General features: G+C 46.2%; 2 protein-coding genes across 2 annotated transcripts; both read right to left on the reverse strand.

The window, feature by feature from the left end:
• Window positions 1–6458: 6458 nt before the first annotated feature.
• LOC139818338 (uncharacterized) lies at window positions 6459–7127 on the reverse strand. The gene has a single exon (XM_071786951.1). It carries the CDS (start codon window positions 7125–7127, stop codon window positions 6459–6461), a length of 669 nt encoding a protein of 222 aa, XP_071643052.1.
• Window positions 7128–16190: 9063 nt separating this feature from the next.
• LOC139818339 (uncharacterized) lies at window positions 16191–16913 on the reverse strand. The gene has a single exon (XM_071786952.1). The coding sequence runs from the start codon at window positions 16911–16913 to the stop codon at window positions 16191–16193; it is 723 nt and encodes a 240-aa protein (XP_071643053.1).
• Between the last annotated feature and the right edge of the window lie 210 nt (window positions 16914–17123).

A 17123-nucleotide genomic window follows, 5' to 3' on the forward strand; every position in this document is an offset into this window, starting at 1 on the left:
GATGACAGCGTACACTGCCGAACCCGGCATATATTATGAGAAAATCGAACAACTACAGCAAACGAAGGCAACATGGAAAATGGCAATACGCATAGACGTAACCGCTTTAAACATAAGATATCAACAATTCCAGGAAAATTTAGCGCGCATCGAAGAAATCTGCAACCATGCCATCAGAAGCGTCAAAAACACATGCCAAATCACTCTCCAGACCATTAAACGAGAGAATAGTAAAACGACACGCAACCTAGAGCAACTACGAACCATTTACCGATCACCAGTAATTAAACGAGGCCTGATCGACGCTGTAGGTCAAATAAGTAAAACACTATTTGGCACTATGGACGCTGAAGACGCGAAAATAATAAACGAACAAATACAATTACTAAATAATCAACAACAAACGTTGCAGCACGCAGCAAAAAATCAATTAAAAATCATTAATGCTACCATAGGTCATATGGAAAAACTAGAACAAACACTTTCATATAATGAAAATTTAATGGCTAACGTTACGAGAAAACTAGAGGAACAGCTCATATACCGAGAGGGAATAGACGAACAACTACTAGTATTAACTGCTATTTTAAATGACCTCACGACAGACATAAATGACATTACAGATTACCTGACTCACGCAAAACACAATATTTTATTAACGCGTGTACTCCCAACCGAAAAAATAATCGTAGAACTAAGAGAAGCGACCTCACATATAGATAGAAGATTAAACTTCCCATTTAAAATACAAGCCGAAAACTGGAACTCTATCCAAAAATATCTAGATGTAAACGCGTATTATGATAATTCGAACATATACACTATCCTAGCGTTCCCATTAATAGCGTATCCAATGTATGAAATAATAAAGATCACACCTGTACCAGTACACAATAGCCACAACGTTTTCACCTTCCTAGAACCCTCTCACACCCTATTAGGGATAAATCGAGAAAATCACAACTATGTAATATTAAAGGAAAACGATTTAAATAAATGTACACAAGAAAATACTAAGTTCACCTGCGCTCAGAACCTCCCTGTCTATTTTATAACGGCGAATGCACCGACCGAAATACAGCTCTTTGTAAAAACGTCTACACATACAGAAAATCGTAAGCAACGTCACATTATATCAAATGTAACATTCTGGATTGCAGTATCCGAGCCTCAGACATGGTTATTTTCCACCCCAAAGACAATTGACATAGTAATTCAATGTAACGAATTGCCGGAAATTAAAATAAAAATAGAGAAAACCGGAAAAATAACATTACGCGACAGTTGTAAACTAACTACACCAGATATATATTTAGAGACAACAAATCGAGTTTACAATAAATATGTAAAAATGTATTTACCAGAGTTTAATATAACAGACATCATAGGAAAAAGTATAACGGTAAATAATAAAATAGAATCTGATAAAGAAATAAAACTGGAACCAATAATCAAAGATCTAACAGAATTAATGAAAATAAGTTTAAGTTTAGAAGAAATCCAAAAGGAGATGGAAAATAACCAACCCAGCATATTCACGAATAAAAATATTATATATTCCATAGGCTCCACGGTCACAATTGTAATAGTAATAAGTATCATAGCCGTAATCATTTATGTAATAAAAAAAAGAAGGGGCCATTAAAACTTTGTAACAAAAAAAAAAAAACAATCATGTAAAAATAGCACATAAGAAAATCAGATTGTAACCTCTCAGGGAAAAAGAAGACGCATAAATAAACGAAAAACTACGTTTTTCTTTTTCCGCGGGGGGAAGGGTGTTGTGAGCGCACAACGCCCTTGGCAACCGAGTTGCCAAGCGTTAAAGAAACTCGACCTCAGCGACGAAACGTAGAGAGCAAGGTCCATCCACGAGGACCAATATCGCTGACGCGAAGGTCAGCGCCGAGCGCTGACCATAGAGGTTAATGCTACCGCGGGCGACCCCGAGGTAGCAACCGGAAACCGATGTAAGACCGCCGAATCGAACAATCAGGCAGTCGGTCTGAAACCATCAAGCTGTCGCGTCGAGTCACCTGCGAGTTATCTATAAACGAAACGCGAAGTGGAACTTGTAATAAGGACACTCGTGTAAGGCAACTCAATTTATTAAAGTGGTTCAATATAACGCCTTCCTTCATCCTTCATATCGCGAACGGAGCCCGATCCCTTTTAGCCGACAAAACGGCTAACACATATAAGATCGCTTCTTATATAAACATATATAAGACATTATAAGAGATATTTTTTTTATGTCCTTATATAATCTTATATAATCATATATGACCATATAAGATCTTATCAGGCCAAAATTCACATATGAGCATATATGTTAATTAATTATATGGTTTAACATTTACTAATGCTCGATCATTGGCCTTTTTCCTTTTAATAATTATCGAAATATCATATGCTAAATTTTGAATATCGAAATTTCTTTAAATATCACAAAAAGTATTGGGCAAATAAAAAAATGTTTTAAACAACAGTTGTTCAAATTAATTAGTAGAAAAAAATGGTACAATAAAAAACGGATTTTTATTTAAAAAAACAAAAATTACCTTAAAAGGCACCTCCATTTAGATAAGATCTGTGTCTATAGTAAAATGTCTTCTTCAAAACAAAGGTTAAACTTTAATTGAAATATTTTTTCGAAAAGCAAGTAGTTCGGAAGATAATTGCGTGGAAAAATTAAAATGGGACACCTTGAAATATTAGAGCATCTCCAACGTTGTATAAAGATAATATCATGTTACGCTCTGTTTTGGACATTGTTATATGATCATATAAAAGTACATATTTTATTAAATATTTTCAGTTAACAGAGCTAAATGTAGAAAAACGTGTTTCATTCAACATATATTATTATATATAATTACAGGAGAATGGGGGAATTGCAGTCAGTAAGAATTATTTCTTATTTTCTAAAAAAGAAATGTCTTTAAAACCAAAATGGAATAGTTGACGGATACTTCATCAATCATTCTTCAAAAGTAGAAGCATAAAAAACAAGAAAGCTAATAAATAATTAAGACTGCATTGATTATACAAAATCTCTGAATTGACCGCAATTGTCCGACGTGTTGGGTAATTACGGTCGCCTTTTGGATAACCGCGATCAGCTTTCGGGGATAACTACGGTCACCTTTGGGGTAATGCCAGCCGGTCGCTAGCAACCAGGGTTCGGCGGGCTATATTTTGATAGAAGGCCAAAAAATCTTGTATCGGTAAAAAAAATAAAATTGTTAGACATAAAATAGATAGAAATAAATTTTTTTTATTTAACTATGCGCTTACCTATAACTATTATAAATAATAGGACTTTTTTTAATACTGTCTTACTTAAACATTTTATTATATAGGTAACAGTATATCTCTCAAACAAAAAACGAAAAATAAGTTAAATGCTTTCAACAGCGCAACTTTGTCCTATAACTTTCTTTTTTTACATCTTTTACAGTCTCATTAGTTTGTCTCTTTGGCTTCTCTTTTCCTTCTTCTTTCGCCTGCTCTTTCTTTTTCGGTTTTTTTGGCCTTCTTCTCTGCCTTTTTTCAATCGATTTTTTTTCCTTTATTATCCTTTTTTCTTCGTTCCGTTTTCGATTCCTTTTTGGATTCATCCCTGCAATTTTTCTTCCTTAATTATTTTCTTCTGCTTCTTTACTTCTAATTCTTCTCTCATGGGGGAACTGGTGATTATTATTGATTGCTGTTTCTTCCGACCAGCTCTTTTCGATACAGAATTCTGTCGTGGCACATTTTCTTTCGGCAACAGGCAGGGTGCAATATCGCTCATGTTCGGCAGCGGGGAGTAGATTCAACAATCGGCGATGTTCTCTCGGTGTTTAACAGCGTATTTACAGCCGTCGATGCACAATCAAATAAAATTTTCTCTTCACCAGCTGTGCTCGTCGATACATGAGCGAATAAAATTTCTTCTCCGCTAAGCCCAAAATTTCTCGAAGTTTCGTCACATAAATCCACAAGCAACATTGGAAGCTCGTCGATATTGAATGCTGCATCTGCGATAATCGATGGTGATATCAAAGTATCATCGTGAATAACAGTCTGCGATAGCTCTATTTGTTGCAGTATTTCCGGTGTGATGTTTTCATTGCTGAGTAAATTCGAATTTTTTGGCCGTAGCGGCAAAGCAGCCACGAAATCTTCTTCCGGAGTGATGTTTTCGTTGCTGAGTGGATTCGAATTTATTGGCCGTAGCAGTGAGGCAACCGCGAAATCTTCTTGCGGCATTATATTTAGATTGAGTGGACAGATTCCGGTCGAGCTAAATCCAGAAATCCCTTTTTTGATTGAAGCTACTTTTACGTAGGCTTTTCTGAAAAGTGAAGCCAGATCATATTCAGTGATTTTACGCAGCGGCTCAGATTTCATCATATCATCACTTTCCTTGCGGAACGCAGCTTTGAATGGACCGAAAAAAGTAACATCTAATGGCTGAAGTCGATGTGAAGTATGTGGAACCATCACTATGCCATGATCACGACAAAATTCGTAGGCTTCTAAAGAAATATGACTTGCGTGATTATCCAAAACCAGTAAACTGGCTTTTCTTTTAAACATTTTGAATTCTCCACAAAGTGCTTCAGCCATACAAGGAACAGTTCCGCAGTCCAACCGTTTTTCGAGCAATGATAAATTGCTCCGATAGGGCCATCAGTTGATAAGCCAGCTGCCATTCTCTGACGAGGAAAAAAGGACATTGGAGGAACAAAACTCCTCGCAGCGCTGACAGCACAAACGACTGTGACAGTTCTTCTTCGTTCGCCACTGGTCATAGTCTCTTCTGACCTTTCGCAGCGATCACAGTTTGGGGCTGTTGGACTGTTGTAATTCCTGTTTCGTCCATATTCCAAATTTGGGATGGCGAGAAGTTATATTTGTCCATCACGATCCTCAGGTTATCGAAGAACATTTTACAGCCTCAGGATTGAATACCGTCACACGATTGAGGCTTGTTGCCTCTGGTTTCCTCACGCGGATTGAGGGATTACGAGCTTGGAATCCATAGAACCAATCTACGCCAGCACACCTTTTTTTCTTTATTAAAATTATTGGGGATGTTGTGGCGTTTAGCAAACTCAAATGCTGCGCAGCGCACTTGAAGAGGTGTCTGTCCGTAAAACACTTTCGCTAATTTTATTAAAATATCAGCCAACGCAGCTTCTTGGGCTGCTGTAAAAACAGGCTTTCGACCCATTCTTCGATCTGAGGAATTGTCTCCGGTCTTGAGTCTCTGCTGGATAGTGCTGAAGGGAATGTTCGATGCAGTTGCAGCCTGACGAATGGGAATTCCAGCTTTTACTGCCCCGATAGCTGCTCTGGGCTCGTTTGAAGACCATTTTCCTCTTTTGGTTTTTCTTGGTCTACAACGAGGCATCTTAAATTGAAAATATAATTACAATTAATGATTAACAGAAAAATTGAAATTTTAACGTAAAATTTTGGCGTTATTTCAAGACTGAAATGTCCATCAAATTGAACATATTTTCTATGTAAATCACCGTTCGGTCAGCCGTCTCCCGGAGGGATGTCTTCCTTCCTCGGCAGGCACGTGCAGTAAGCAAGCAGAACAGCAGACAGGCGACCGCAGGCAAGCAAGACAGCAGGCAAGTAAAGCAACGCAGCAAGCAAAGCGAGGCAGCAAGCAGTGAGCAAGGCAGCAGGCAAAGCGAGGCAGCAAGCAGGTAAGTAAGAGAGCAAGAGAAATTCGCACTCCAGGAGGATCGAGTGACTTTCCGGAGATTCGAGTGCGTGTGTGCCGTAGGACGGCTTGACTGTGTGTCTTTGTGTGTGTGTGTGTGTGTGTGTGTGTGTGTGTGTGTGTGTGTGTGTGTGTGTGTGTGTGCCGTAAGACGGCTGGCCAAAAATGTGTGCGCCGTAAGACGGCTTGACGGAGAATGTGCCCGCGGTCCTGGAAAATGTCGCCGCGGGCGAATAGTTGCTACCTTTTCGGGGGGAGTGGCTGCCGTCGGCGGATGGGCGATGGCAGGACCGACAGGTGAGTCGCATAATTCTACTGTTTGCGATCCGCCGACGTTTCACGCAAAATTACAAAGAAAAACGATAACTAAACTAATGCTAATTTTAACGATTATTTACAACTATATACGAGCCGATACGCCGAACATACCGCCCACCAAAATACGACGTATTTTCTACGCTTGGGCAGGTCCCTCTGGCGAGTTGTCCATCGGCAGTGGGCACAACTTCACCAGAGGGCGAGTAAAGGTGCCATCCGCTGTCCTCACCGTCGCGACCCGAGAGACGCCGTCACGGCCCGGGTGTAATTCTACGATCCGCCCTTGTCTCCACTGTAAGGAAGGGGCGTTCTCGTTTTTTAATAGGACCAACGTGTCCTTTTTTACCGCGGGTGCCACCTTTAACCACTTTGGTCGCTCCTGGAGGGTGTGCAGATACTCGTCATGCCACCGCTTTCAGAACTGTTGGTGCATGTGCTGCACCAGTTGCCATCGATCGAGCCTACCTATTGGCACTGGTTGTAGATTCGGATATGGGACGGCTACGAGGGGTTCCAAAGTGAGGAAGTGCCCCGGGGAGAGCACCCCGAGGTCGTTAGGATCGGAGCTAGTGGGGCATAGGGGCCTAAAGTTCAGGATGGCTTCAACTTGTGTTATGAATGTGCCAAACTCCTCCACGGTGAGGATCTGCGCTCCTACGACGCGTTTCAAGTGAGTCTTCATGGACTTGACCCTCGCTTCCCAGAAACCACCGAAATGTGGCGCCGAGGGGGGATTAAACGTCCACTGAATTCTTTCTCTCTCTGAGGCGGCCTGCATGCAGTGAACGAACTCTCGGTGAGCTCCAACAAAATTGGTGCCGCAGTCGCTGTATATCCGCGAGCAGCGGCCGCGCCTAGCGATGAAGCGTCTCAGAGCTGACAGAAACGATTCGGTAGATAGAGAAAACGCGAGTTCTAGGTGAACTGCTTTTGCGGCGAAGCAGACAAAAAGGCCCACGTAGGCCTTGAACGGAGTTGCTCCGCGTGAACGACGATTATAAACTGGGAATGGCCCAGCATAGTCGATCCCAGTGATTGAAAAGGGCTTGGCCTGGCGTACTCGGTCTAGGGGCAGATCCGCCATGGGCAATTGCACAGTGCGTGGATTCGCCCTGAAACACTGATAGCAGCGCGATAGGCAGCGTTTTATGGCCTGATGGACCCCCAGAATCCAGAAGTTTCGTGACAAGAGATAATGTAACGCTCGACGTCCCGGAGCAAATGTAGGCGGTGGGTGCGCTCTACTATAAGTTCCGTGAGTCGATGTCAGCTAGGCAGCAATGCTGGATGCTTAGTTTCGTATGAGATGGCGGAATGAGTCAGTATGCCGCCCACCCTGAGGACTCCGCGAGCGTCCAAGAAGGGGGCGAGCTTTCGCAGAGGTTTGGAGCAACTCTGATTGCGTCTTAATCTACTAATATCCTCTGCAAAACAGCGAGATTGAACAAATTTGACGAGATATAATAAAGTCGAATGGAATTCGATTTGATCCACGGCGAGAGTGAGCATGTTTGGTCTAGTTCTATTAACGAATCGGAGACAATATGCGAACACCCTGATGAGTTTGTCTAACGACGAAAAGCGGTCGAGAAGCGAATCGACAACCGTAATAAAATTTACGCCATCGGCAGGATTCATGGAGACGAAGGCGCAAGAATTTTCTTCCTCCTCGGGAAGATCCTCAACTTCCAATGTCGTTTCTTGAGTGGGTTCGAATTCGACGAGCCATACAGGGCCGGTCTACCACAGCGGGTGATCGACTAGTTCCTAGGAAAACAAGCCCCTTGAGCAACAATCAGCGGGGTTAGATTTGGTATCGACATGTTTCCAGTAAGAGATATCTGTGTTGGACTGGATGCGGGCCACACGATTACGTACGAACGTTTTCCAGCGGTGCGGAGCTGAGCGTATCCAAGCAAGGACGACTTCAGCATCCGACCAAGCGTACGTATCGTTGATAACAACCTTGGGCCGGAGAATTTTTCCGACGTACTCTAACAAGTCTGAAAGCAAAACAGCCGCGCTAAGTTCGAGTCTCTCGGCAATGTGATGGCCTTGAGCGGGGCCACCTTTGATTTAGCGCTAAGCATACGGATCACTACACCACTCTCGGCGACGATTCTAATATATACAACGGCTCCGTAGCCCTGCTCGCTCGCGTCACAAAATCCGTGGGTTTCTCGCTTGACTACGTTATCTACGACCGCAATAGTACGAGGTACGCGAATGGAGGCTGACGCGGAGAGCTCCGACTTGTATCTTTCCCATTTAGAACATATCTCCAGAGGAGGCCTGTCATCCCACTCCAGTTTAAGCATCCAGAGTCGCTGGATTAGTCGCTTAGCTGCGAACGTAAGCGGTGTCAAGAACCCCAATGGATCGAAAATGCGAGCTAGTTCAGAGAGAATGGTGCGTTTGGTGCAGTCTCTGTCCAACGGGTTGACCTGAAAGCCAAAGCTGTCCGTTTGAGGATACCAACAAAGCCCAAGAACCTTAAGAAACTGATCTTTAGGCGATTCAAAGGATAGTAACGACTGACTACAGAGTTCCGGATCCAAATCCGGATTCGCATCCCGGAGCAAGGAGTCACTAAAATCATGCAGAGTACTGACGTCGTTGCTCCCGTCCTCCTCTAAAGGCCTCACAAGGCCGGACGGGACGCTTTGATCCTAATCACTCTCAACCGAAAAACCTCAGGTTTGAAATCTCGTTATGATTGCTGCGATAATTCATGTACTGATTTTTTACCGCGCGGCTACGGCAGTTACGAAGTGAACGATGTGAGATGCTAAATATCCGCGTTAAATGTACATATGTGTGCGGGCAATCGCTGTTTCTTTTCATTGCGCGTATCCTTAGCCGGTTATGGCATTGCTCAGTCTTTTCGAATTATTATTTGCGGTATTACGTGCAGTTACTCGTCTGTGTGATGTGTTCGACATTGTTTTTTCTCACGATATGATATTCGCGTTGTGAACTACAAATTCGCATACGAGTGACCCGGTATTTTTCTTTTGCGTACGTGCGTTGTTTCTCTTCGACATTGTGACTTTGTTTCTATGCGAACGAACATGAGTTAATTTTCCCTTACGAATGTTTCGCGTTTTTGCCCGGCGTTGTTCTCTTCATAATCTATTTACCGCATTATTTACGTGTTCACTGTTAATGATAATTCTATTCTCACCGAGATTCTTTGCGTAAGCCGTCGAGAAGATTGTGAACAGATAGTAGATTCACTACGAACAAGATATCCGCAGAATTCATATGAGCAGCACCAAATTTGCGAGATTACCACATGGCTTTGCGTTCAGCCGTTGCATGATTATTGCGACGTGACGAACAGCACGAGGCTGTGTGGGAGATTACGTGGTTACGAACAGCACGAGGCTGTGTGGGAGATTACGTGGTTACGAACAGCACGAGGCTGTGTGGGAGATTGCGTGGTTACGAACAGCACGAGGCTGTGTGGGAGATTGCGTTGTGACGAACAGCTCGAGGCTGTATGGGAGATTTTGACGGACTGTTTTGATACACTGCTTCTGAGATTACCGCGACATTACTCTGATCTGATAACCGCGACTGTTGACTTACGTTACTCTGTTGATACCCGCGACTGTTTCATACACCGCTTCTGAGATTACCGCTATTCCCTTGCTAACCGCTCAGCTCAACGAGATCAACTGCGCGCTAGACATCCTTGCGCCATTCATCCTTGCGTTCTACGTTCCTGTGATCTGCGCGCTAGACATCCTTGCTCTGCGCGCCATTCATCCTTGCGTTCTACGTTCCTGTGATCTGCGCGCTAGACATCCTTGATCTGCGTGCCATTCATCCTTGCGTTCTACGTTCCTGTCATTCTTGCGATCTACCTTGTCAACTGTTGACATTCTTGATTTCTATTCTTACTCGGCGCAACACGAATCAGATAACATCATACAACATTTTCATCAGCTAAAACCGACGGGTGGCTACTGACCCACTTTCTGAGTTCGAAGCCTGCAGTTTTAAGCAAGGCTTGTAGCTGCCGCTGAAGCTCACGGGCCTTCTCCTCTGACTCGACGCTTGCCACCACATCGTCGACGTAAACACTCTCTTCCAAGACAGCCGCGGTCAACGGGTAGCTTATTTTGCCTTCAGCCGCTAACTTCAATAAGCAAGCAATCCCTTGAAACGGAGAGCATGTCAATCCAAAGATGACGGTCAACAAAAGGTAGTCCGAGATCGGGTCGTTCTCTAAGAAACGTCACAAGATTCGCTGGTAGTCACACTGACCGAGTTCGACCAAGATTTGAAGGAACATCTGCTTGACGTCCGCGGTGAGCGCCACGAGGCCGATCCGGAATCTCAATAATATCTCAAGTATATCTGACTGTAGCTTAGGAGCCGATCGCAGCATTTGATTCAGCGAGACGCCGTTCAGATCCTTAGCCGATGCGTTAAACACGACACGTAATTTCGTAGTTGTGCTATATGATTTGAATACCCCATGATGGGGTAGGTAGAAGACAGGTCCGTCCACTGGGAACGGCTGCTTAATCAATCTCATATAACCATTATCTAAATAATTTTGCATAAATTGTAGGAATGACTACGGATGGAATGTCAGTAGGAGAATGTTCGTATCGAATGCCACTTTATTCACTGAACGATTATTACAATGCGAAAATACCGCTAAGTCTCGCGGGTGGACTCCTCGGCTTATTATCTCTCACGGACGTCCTTCTATTCGGCTGGCTGAGAGGACTCTGGCTCTCTCGGCCTCGGCGATCAGCGTCCTTACATCTATTCACGAACTCGGTTCGTGCGACTTGACTTTGTCAACAATGACTAGCTTGTCGAGATAAACACGACCGCGTCAACGGTCCGCGCGTCGGCCGTTACCAACGTCTATGGAAAATCGCCTACAGCTCGGCCATCCTGACCTTTTGACCGACCCGGTCAAACTCACATAAAAAAAATCCGCTCTCGTATTTACAATTGCAATAAAATATTAAATACATTCACACTATAGCTAAATGTTCGTCGGTCATCAATATAATATTAAACGCATAAATAAGGACGCATCTGATCCGGCGCCAGTACACCGGTATACGGTCGCTGTGTCAATTGAAACCCATCGATGTCTACCACAACATAACGATCGTGATCTAATATTTTCTTCACTATATACGGGCCTTTGAATTTCGACAACAACTTTTTATTGATTCCGGCCGCTGTCTCGATATTTCGAATCTCAACATAGTCGCCTACTTTATATTCCCGCGCGGCTTTCCGTCGCAAGTTATATCGCTCAGCGCCTTTTCGCTGCTCTTCGTCTATTTGAAATCGAGCTTTATCCCGAAGCAACATAAAATCGCGTTCTTCCTGCAAATTTTGATTAACTAAATCGCGTAGCGCGTCCTTCGGTTTTCCTCGCTGTTCAAGACCGAACAATAGGTGGGCAGCCGTCTCGCCAGTCGCATGATAAACAGTATTATTGACGGCCAATTCTACCCGCTCCAAAACACGATCCCATTTAGAGGGCATCTCGCTGAGTTTTGCCAGCATCGGCGTTATTATTCCATTACATCGTTCGATCTGCCCGTTCGCTCGTAGTGTACCTACCGCTACCAATACATGCTCGATCGCTTCGACCTCTAAATATTCCTTAAACGCGTCGGACGCGAAACAGGTTCCTCGATTGGAAATCAAACGTCTTGATCTACTATACGCGCGACAATAATCTTTAAGATGTTTTATCACTTCCTCCATCGTAGTCGATTTACAAGGACAGAGCCTAATTATCATATAAATAAATGCCGATAGCCCTTCTTGGTTTTCTCCAACGGGCCCATATGATCTACATGTACGGTTGCCAAGGGCAACTTCTCTTTCGGTATACTATGTAAACAGCCCTCTGTCCTTCCGCTCGACCGAGGAAATTCAATACATTTAAGATTGACAATACAGTTCGAACTATGTTCACGCACCTTTTCGCACCTATGCTCCTCTAGATCTTCGGTCGCGATCAGTATATTATCTATGTAAGCGGTATTTATATATCGGCAAAAAACACGCGGCACGTTCTTCAGCCCAAACGGCACACGCACGAATTCAAACTGGCCCAGGGGCATCGCGGAAAACGTATACTTCACTAACGCCTTGTGTACTTCTAGATGGTAATGTCCGTCCTTCACATCTAGGTCAGTAAAGTACCCTCCACCCCGCAAGCTATCGATATTATCGTCGATCCGTTTAGGTGGGAAATTATCGCGTATGGTAATCTTATTTAATTCATGAAAATCCACACATAGTCGATAACTGCCGTTATTCTTTTTTCTACGTGGACGCGAATTTATGGACTGTTCGTGATTAAGCGCAATAACCATTTCAAATTCAGGCACGAATTTTCCCTCTCGAATATTCGCCAGGTAACATGACTGATTCGCTTCGCGGATTCGCGCTGACATATCTTCCTCTACAGCCGGATTCACTTTCAGCTCGTCGCAAGTTCGAGCAAAGTCATCACTGTATTCGATATGTGATAATTGATCAATCGCGCGCGCCTTCTCGACCCCTATGACCTCGAGAGTTTCCCCGAATGTAACGCGTAAATGCGGGCAATTTAAAAAATCTCTTCCCAACAGAACGTCGTACGTCATCGTATCGCTTGGCACCGTATAAAATTTCATTTCAAAACGCACGCCAATCACCTCTAAGAGCCGCGAAACACCCCGTCGATGTTTAACCTCGAGCCGTTAATTCCGCGAAACTGACGGGACTTTCCTCCCTCAAGCAGACGCGACTCGCCCGGGATCACATCGCTTCGCACAAGACTGATCGGCGAGCCCGAATCGATTAGCGCGTCGACAACGTAACAACACGATTCATTATTTATATTCTTAGGCGAAATTTTCACACGAGTCGCGTAAGCCTTTGAGAATTCGATAGATTGTACCATGTTCATGGACGCCGCTCGCGCAAAGTCTCTCGCCGTCTCCGCCGCTGGGGGCTGACTCCGCTTCAGGCAGTCCCTCGCCATGTGCTCCGCCGATCCGCACACAAAACACGACCTCACCATCGCCCGCGTGCACTGCGCCGCCATGTGCCCCATCTCCTGGCATCTGTAACATCTCGTCGGTCCTTTCTTTACCATCAACATCTCCATCCTCTCGTCGCCAATCGCCCTCGCCACGTCCTTCCTCGCTCCGGCGCTGCTCGACCGTTTTGGATCCAGCTGGATCTTCTCGGACGCCCTCAATAGCTCGGCTCCCGTCCGGTAGCTCATTAATCGGGCCTGATTCTGCAACTGCTGATCCACCACGCCCTCAATCAAATAATCCACTATCTCGTCCTCCGCGATCGGTATGCGGTTGGCCAGAATCATCTTGTCGTGGTAATAATCGCAGAATGATTCACCCCTTCTCCAGATCCGAGACTCGAATTCTCTTCGGAGAGCTAATTTTCCCGGACGCAGGTCAAACATTTGTTCCATCTCTCTCAGCAATTCTTCTACGCTCAGCGTCAAATATTCAGCCCTCGAATAAAACCACATCAACGCACGTCCTCTCAGCCGCGAGCCAATCAATATCCTCGCCACATTTTCGTCCAAATCGTATGTGTGTCTAAGTAGCTGCAATTGCTGCCTCCATCTCCAAAAAACATTATCCGTCCCGTCAAATTCCGGCAACAATTCCTTTACATTCCGAACGCCACCGGACATCGAAGTCGCGCTGCTACCCGCCGCCATGCTGATAGCCGGGGAACTCCGCAGCATCTCCATCTCTCGTCAGAGTAGTCTCTGCTCCATCTCCCAGAGCTCTTTCTCTTTACGCAGGAGCTCAACCTCCGTCCTTAGAATCGCGTTGTCGCGCTCCTCCAACTCAAGCGCCGCAATTCTCATCCGCTCCTTCCGCGCTAATGTCTCAACGTCTCTCCCCAGCTCCGTGACCTCCTCCGTCGGCCGGTGCCCGTCCTTCGATCCATCGGCCTCCTGCGAGGTACTTTTTCGTCGCGCCGCAAGCTCGCGCCACACCTCCGAACTATACTCGTTCAATCGTTTAATTAATTCGGGTTTCGTTCCGCCCGTCGGTAGTCCCCGTTCGCGAAGAGCCTCCTTTAATTCTACCACGGTATACTCGCTTCCCATCACATCAAATCGTTCGTCTCTCCCGATCAAAGCCATACGCGCTCACTTGACACACGCGTTCACACCGAATTGTCTATTCGCGCACTCCGCCTTCCGTTTCGCGCCGATTCAAAGGCTTACCTTGTGTCACAATCCCACTTCTGATGTTGTAGGAATGACTACGGATGTAATGTCAGTAGGAGAATGTTCGTATCGAATGCCACTTTATTCACTGAACGATTATTACAATGCAAAAATACCGCTAAGTCTCGCGGGTGGACTCCTCGGCTTATTATCTCTCACGGACGTCCTTCTATTCGGCTGGCTGAGAGGACTCTGGCTCTCTCGGCCTCGGCGATCAGCGTCCTTACATCTATTCACGAACTCGGTTCGTGCGACTTGACTTTGTCAACAATGACTAGCTTGTCGAGATAAACACGACCGCGTCAACGGTCCGCGCGTCGGCCGTTACCAACGTCTATGGAAAATCGCTTACAAAATTTACTATAATTCATTTTAAATTCTGCATCCAATTTGAAGCGACGATCAAGTGCGCGAAGTCTGTTCAAAGCGGGAGAGGTTCACTGGCGCACAGTACAATTGCGCACGTTGCAATTGCACACAGTACTATTGGACACATAAAGTCGCGCACCGTACAATCGCGCACCGTACAATCGCGCATAGTACAATCGCGCACCGTACAATCGCGCACCGTACAATCGCGCATCGTACAATTGCGCACCGTACAATTGCGCACCGTACAATCGCGCACTTTATGTTGTAAAGCGAGTTCCACGCTTTCAATCACGGGGGGTGCCGAAGCCCCCCCCCCTCGCACCGCCTCGTCTGTGTGTGTGTGTGTGTGTGTCCACGCGAAACGAGGTGCCACATGGGTTCATGACGCGCTTTACAACTTAGCATGTACTTTAAGTTGTAAAGCGAGTTCCACGCTTTCAATCACGGGGGGGTGCCGAAGGCCCCCCCCTCGCACCGCCTCGTCTGTGTGTGTGTGTGTGTGTGTGTGTGTGTGTGTGTGTGTGTCCACGCGAAACGAGGTGCCACATGGGTTCATGACGCGCTTTTCAACTTAAGTTGGAGCCCCCCCCTTGCACCCCCCCGTGGTTGAAAGCGTGGAACTCGCTTTACAACATAAAGTGCGCGATTGTACGGTGCGCAATTGTACGGTGCGCAACTGTACGGTGCGCGATTGTACGGTGCGCGATTGTACGGTGCGCGATTGTACTGTGCGCGATTGTACGGTGCGCGATTGTACATACGGTGCGTGATTGAACGGTGCGCGATTGTACGGTGCGCAATTGTACGGTGCGCGATTGTACGGTGCGCGATTGTACGGTGCGCAATTGTATATACGGTGCGCGATTGTACATACGGTGCGCGATTGAACGGTGCGCGATTGTACGGTGCGCGATTGTACGGTGCGCAAAAACCGTGTCCAATGCAACATACGTTTATTTATTTAAATAAATTAATAATGTGTGTTGTGTCCAAAAGCAACGGTGTTCAATTGTACTGTGCGCCAATGAAATGTGTCCAAACGAACTGTGCGCGATTGTACGGTGCGCGATTGTACGGTACGTGACTTTATGTGTCCAATAGTACTGTGTGCAATTGCAACGTGCGCAATTGTACTGTGCGCCAGTGAAGGCTTCTCATCGATGACCAGGTTCCGCCGAGCATGAGGCGTCATGTCTCGAAACTTGGGACATGTGACGATATAGTGCGTCCCAGCGCACAGCGAGCATCCGGATGATTCAGTCCCGGCGGGTGGTGAGGTGGCAACATGAGCGAGGGACGGGGCCGTCCGGATTCGAACCTTAGGCGTTGTGGGAGAGGTTCCCAGTTCCATGCTCTCCAGAGCACGAGCCCGGCCGGTGAGGAACGTTTTGAGGTCCCGATACGAGGGGTTTCCGTAGAGGAGCCAAGCTTGATCTCCCAAGCTTCTCGGGTATGTGGGTCGAGCCGGTGCACAATGAGGTGTACCAGGAGATGATCCCAGTGTCGAACCGGCGCGCCCAGTGCCTACAGGGCATTGAGGGCCTCCGTGGTGGTGTTAAGAACAGCGTTAAGTTCACGTGCCGATCGAGCAGCCATGGGTTTGATGGCGAACAGCCGCTCTACCTGCGATGAGATCAAGAGCCGCTTATTCTCGAATCGCTCGACGAGCAAGTCCCAGGCTGCTGCGAATGAGTCCTCCGCGACGGGCAGATTAGAGATGAGCTGAGCAGCCTCCCCAGTGAGGCTGGTCCGGAGATAGTGCATTTTCTCGACATTAGATATGTCATGGACTCTGCCGACCAAAGATGAGAAGAGATCGTGGAAGGGTCTCCACGCCGAGAAGTCTCCGTCGAATTGTGGAAAAGAGATTTCCGGGAGATGGCTGCGTGCCGTTGATGGTCCGGAGAGAGAGAGATTAGCTAATTTGGATCCCGAAAAGGGGCTCGATCGATCCTTCTCCTCAATGAGATGGGCGAGTGTAGCCTTAACCTCGGCGTAATATTGTAGACACTGGTCATATACACCGTCCCGGAAATAGTCGAGCTCGAGCAATGAGTCCACCTTCAGATCCGAAAGTCGCTCGTGTTGCTGATCGAATTTCTCCCAGTAATTGTCGATCAGAGATAGCTTCACTTTCAATGAGGCGAGGGGGAGCGAGAAAAACCCCGACTCCTTGGCCTCGAGCGCCACCGACTTGATATATGTGAAGTGGTTTATTTGTAACGAGATCTTGGCCGCGACGGGCATGGTTCGTGTCAGAGAAGATGCCGCGTAAGAGTACTCCCAATGTAGCCAATCGGCTGGTCGGAGATGCGGTACCGTCGATCAAGGCCACGCGCGTGGCCAAGGCCGGGAGGTCACTTCCGAGAGAGCCGATCGTCGTGAGCGGCGAGTGAGCAAGCGCGCGGAGGGTGGAGCGAGAGCGCGCGAATTGACCGTGATCCACGAGCCGAGACG

The sequence above is a fragment of the Temnothorax longispinosus genome, chromosome 8 (assembly GCF_030848805.1).
Source record: "Temnothorax longispinosus isolate EJ_2023e chromosome 8, Tlon_JGU_v1, whole genome shotgun sequence".
NCBI lineage: Eukaryota > Metazoa > Arthropoda > Insecta > Hymenoptera > Formicidae > Temnothorax > Temnothorax longispinosus.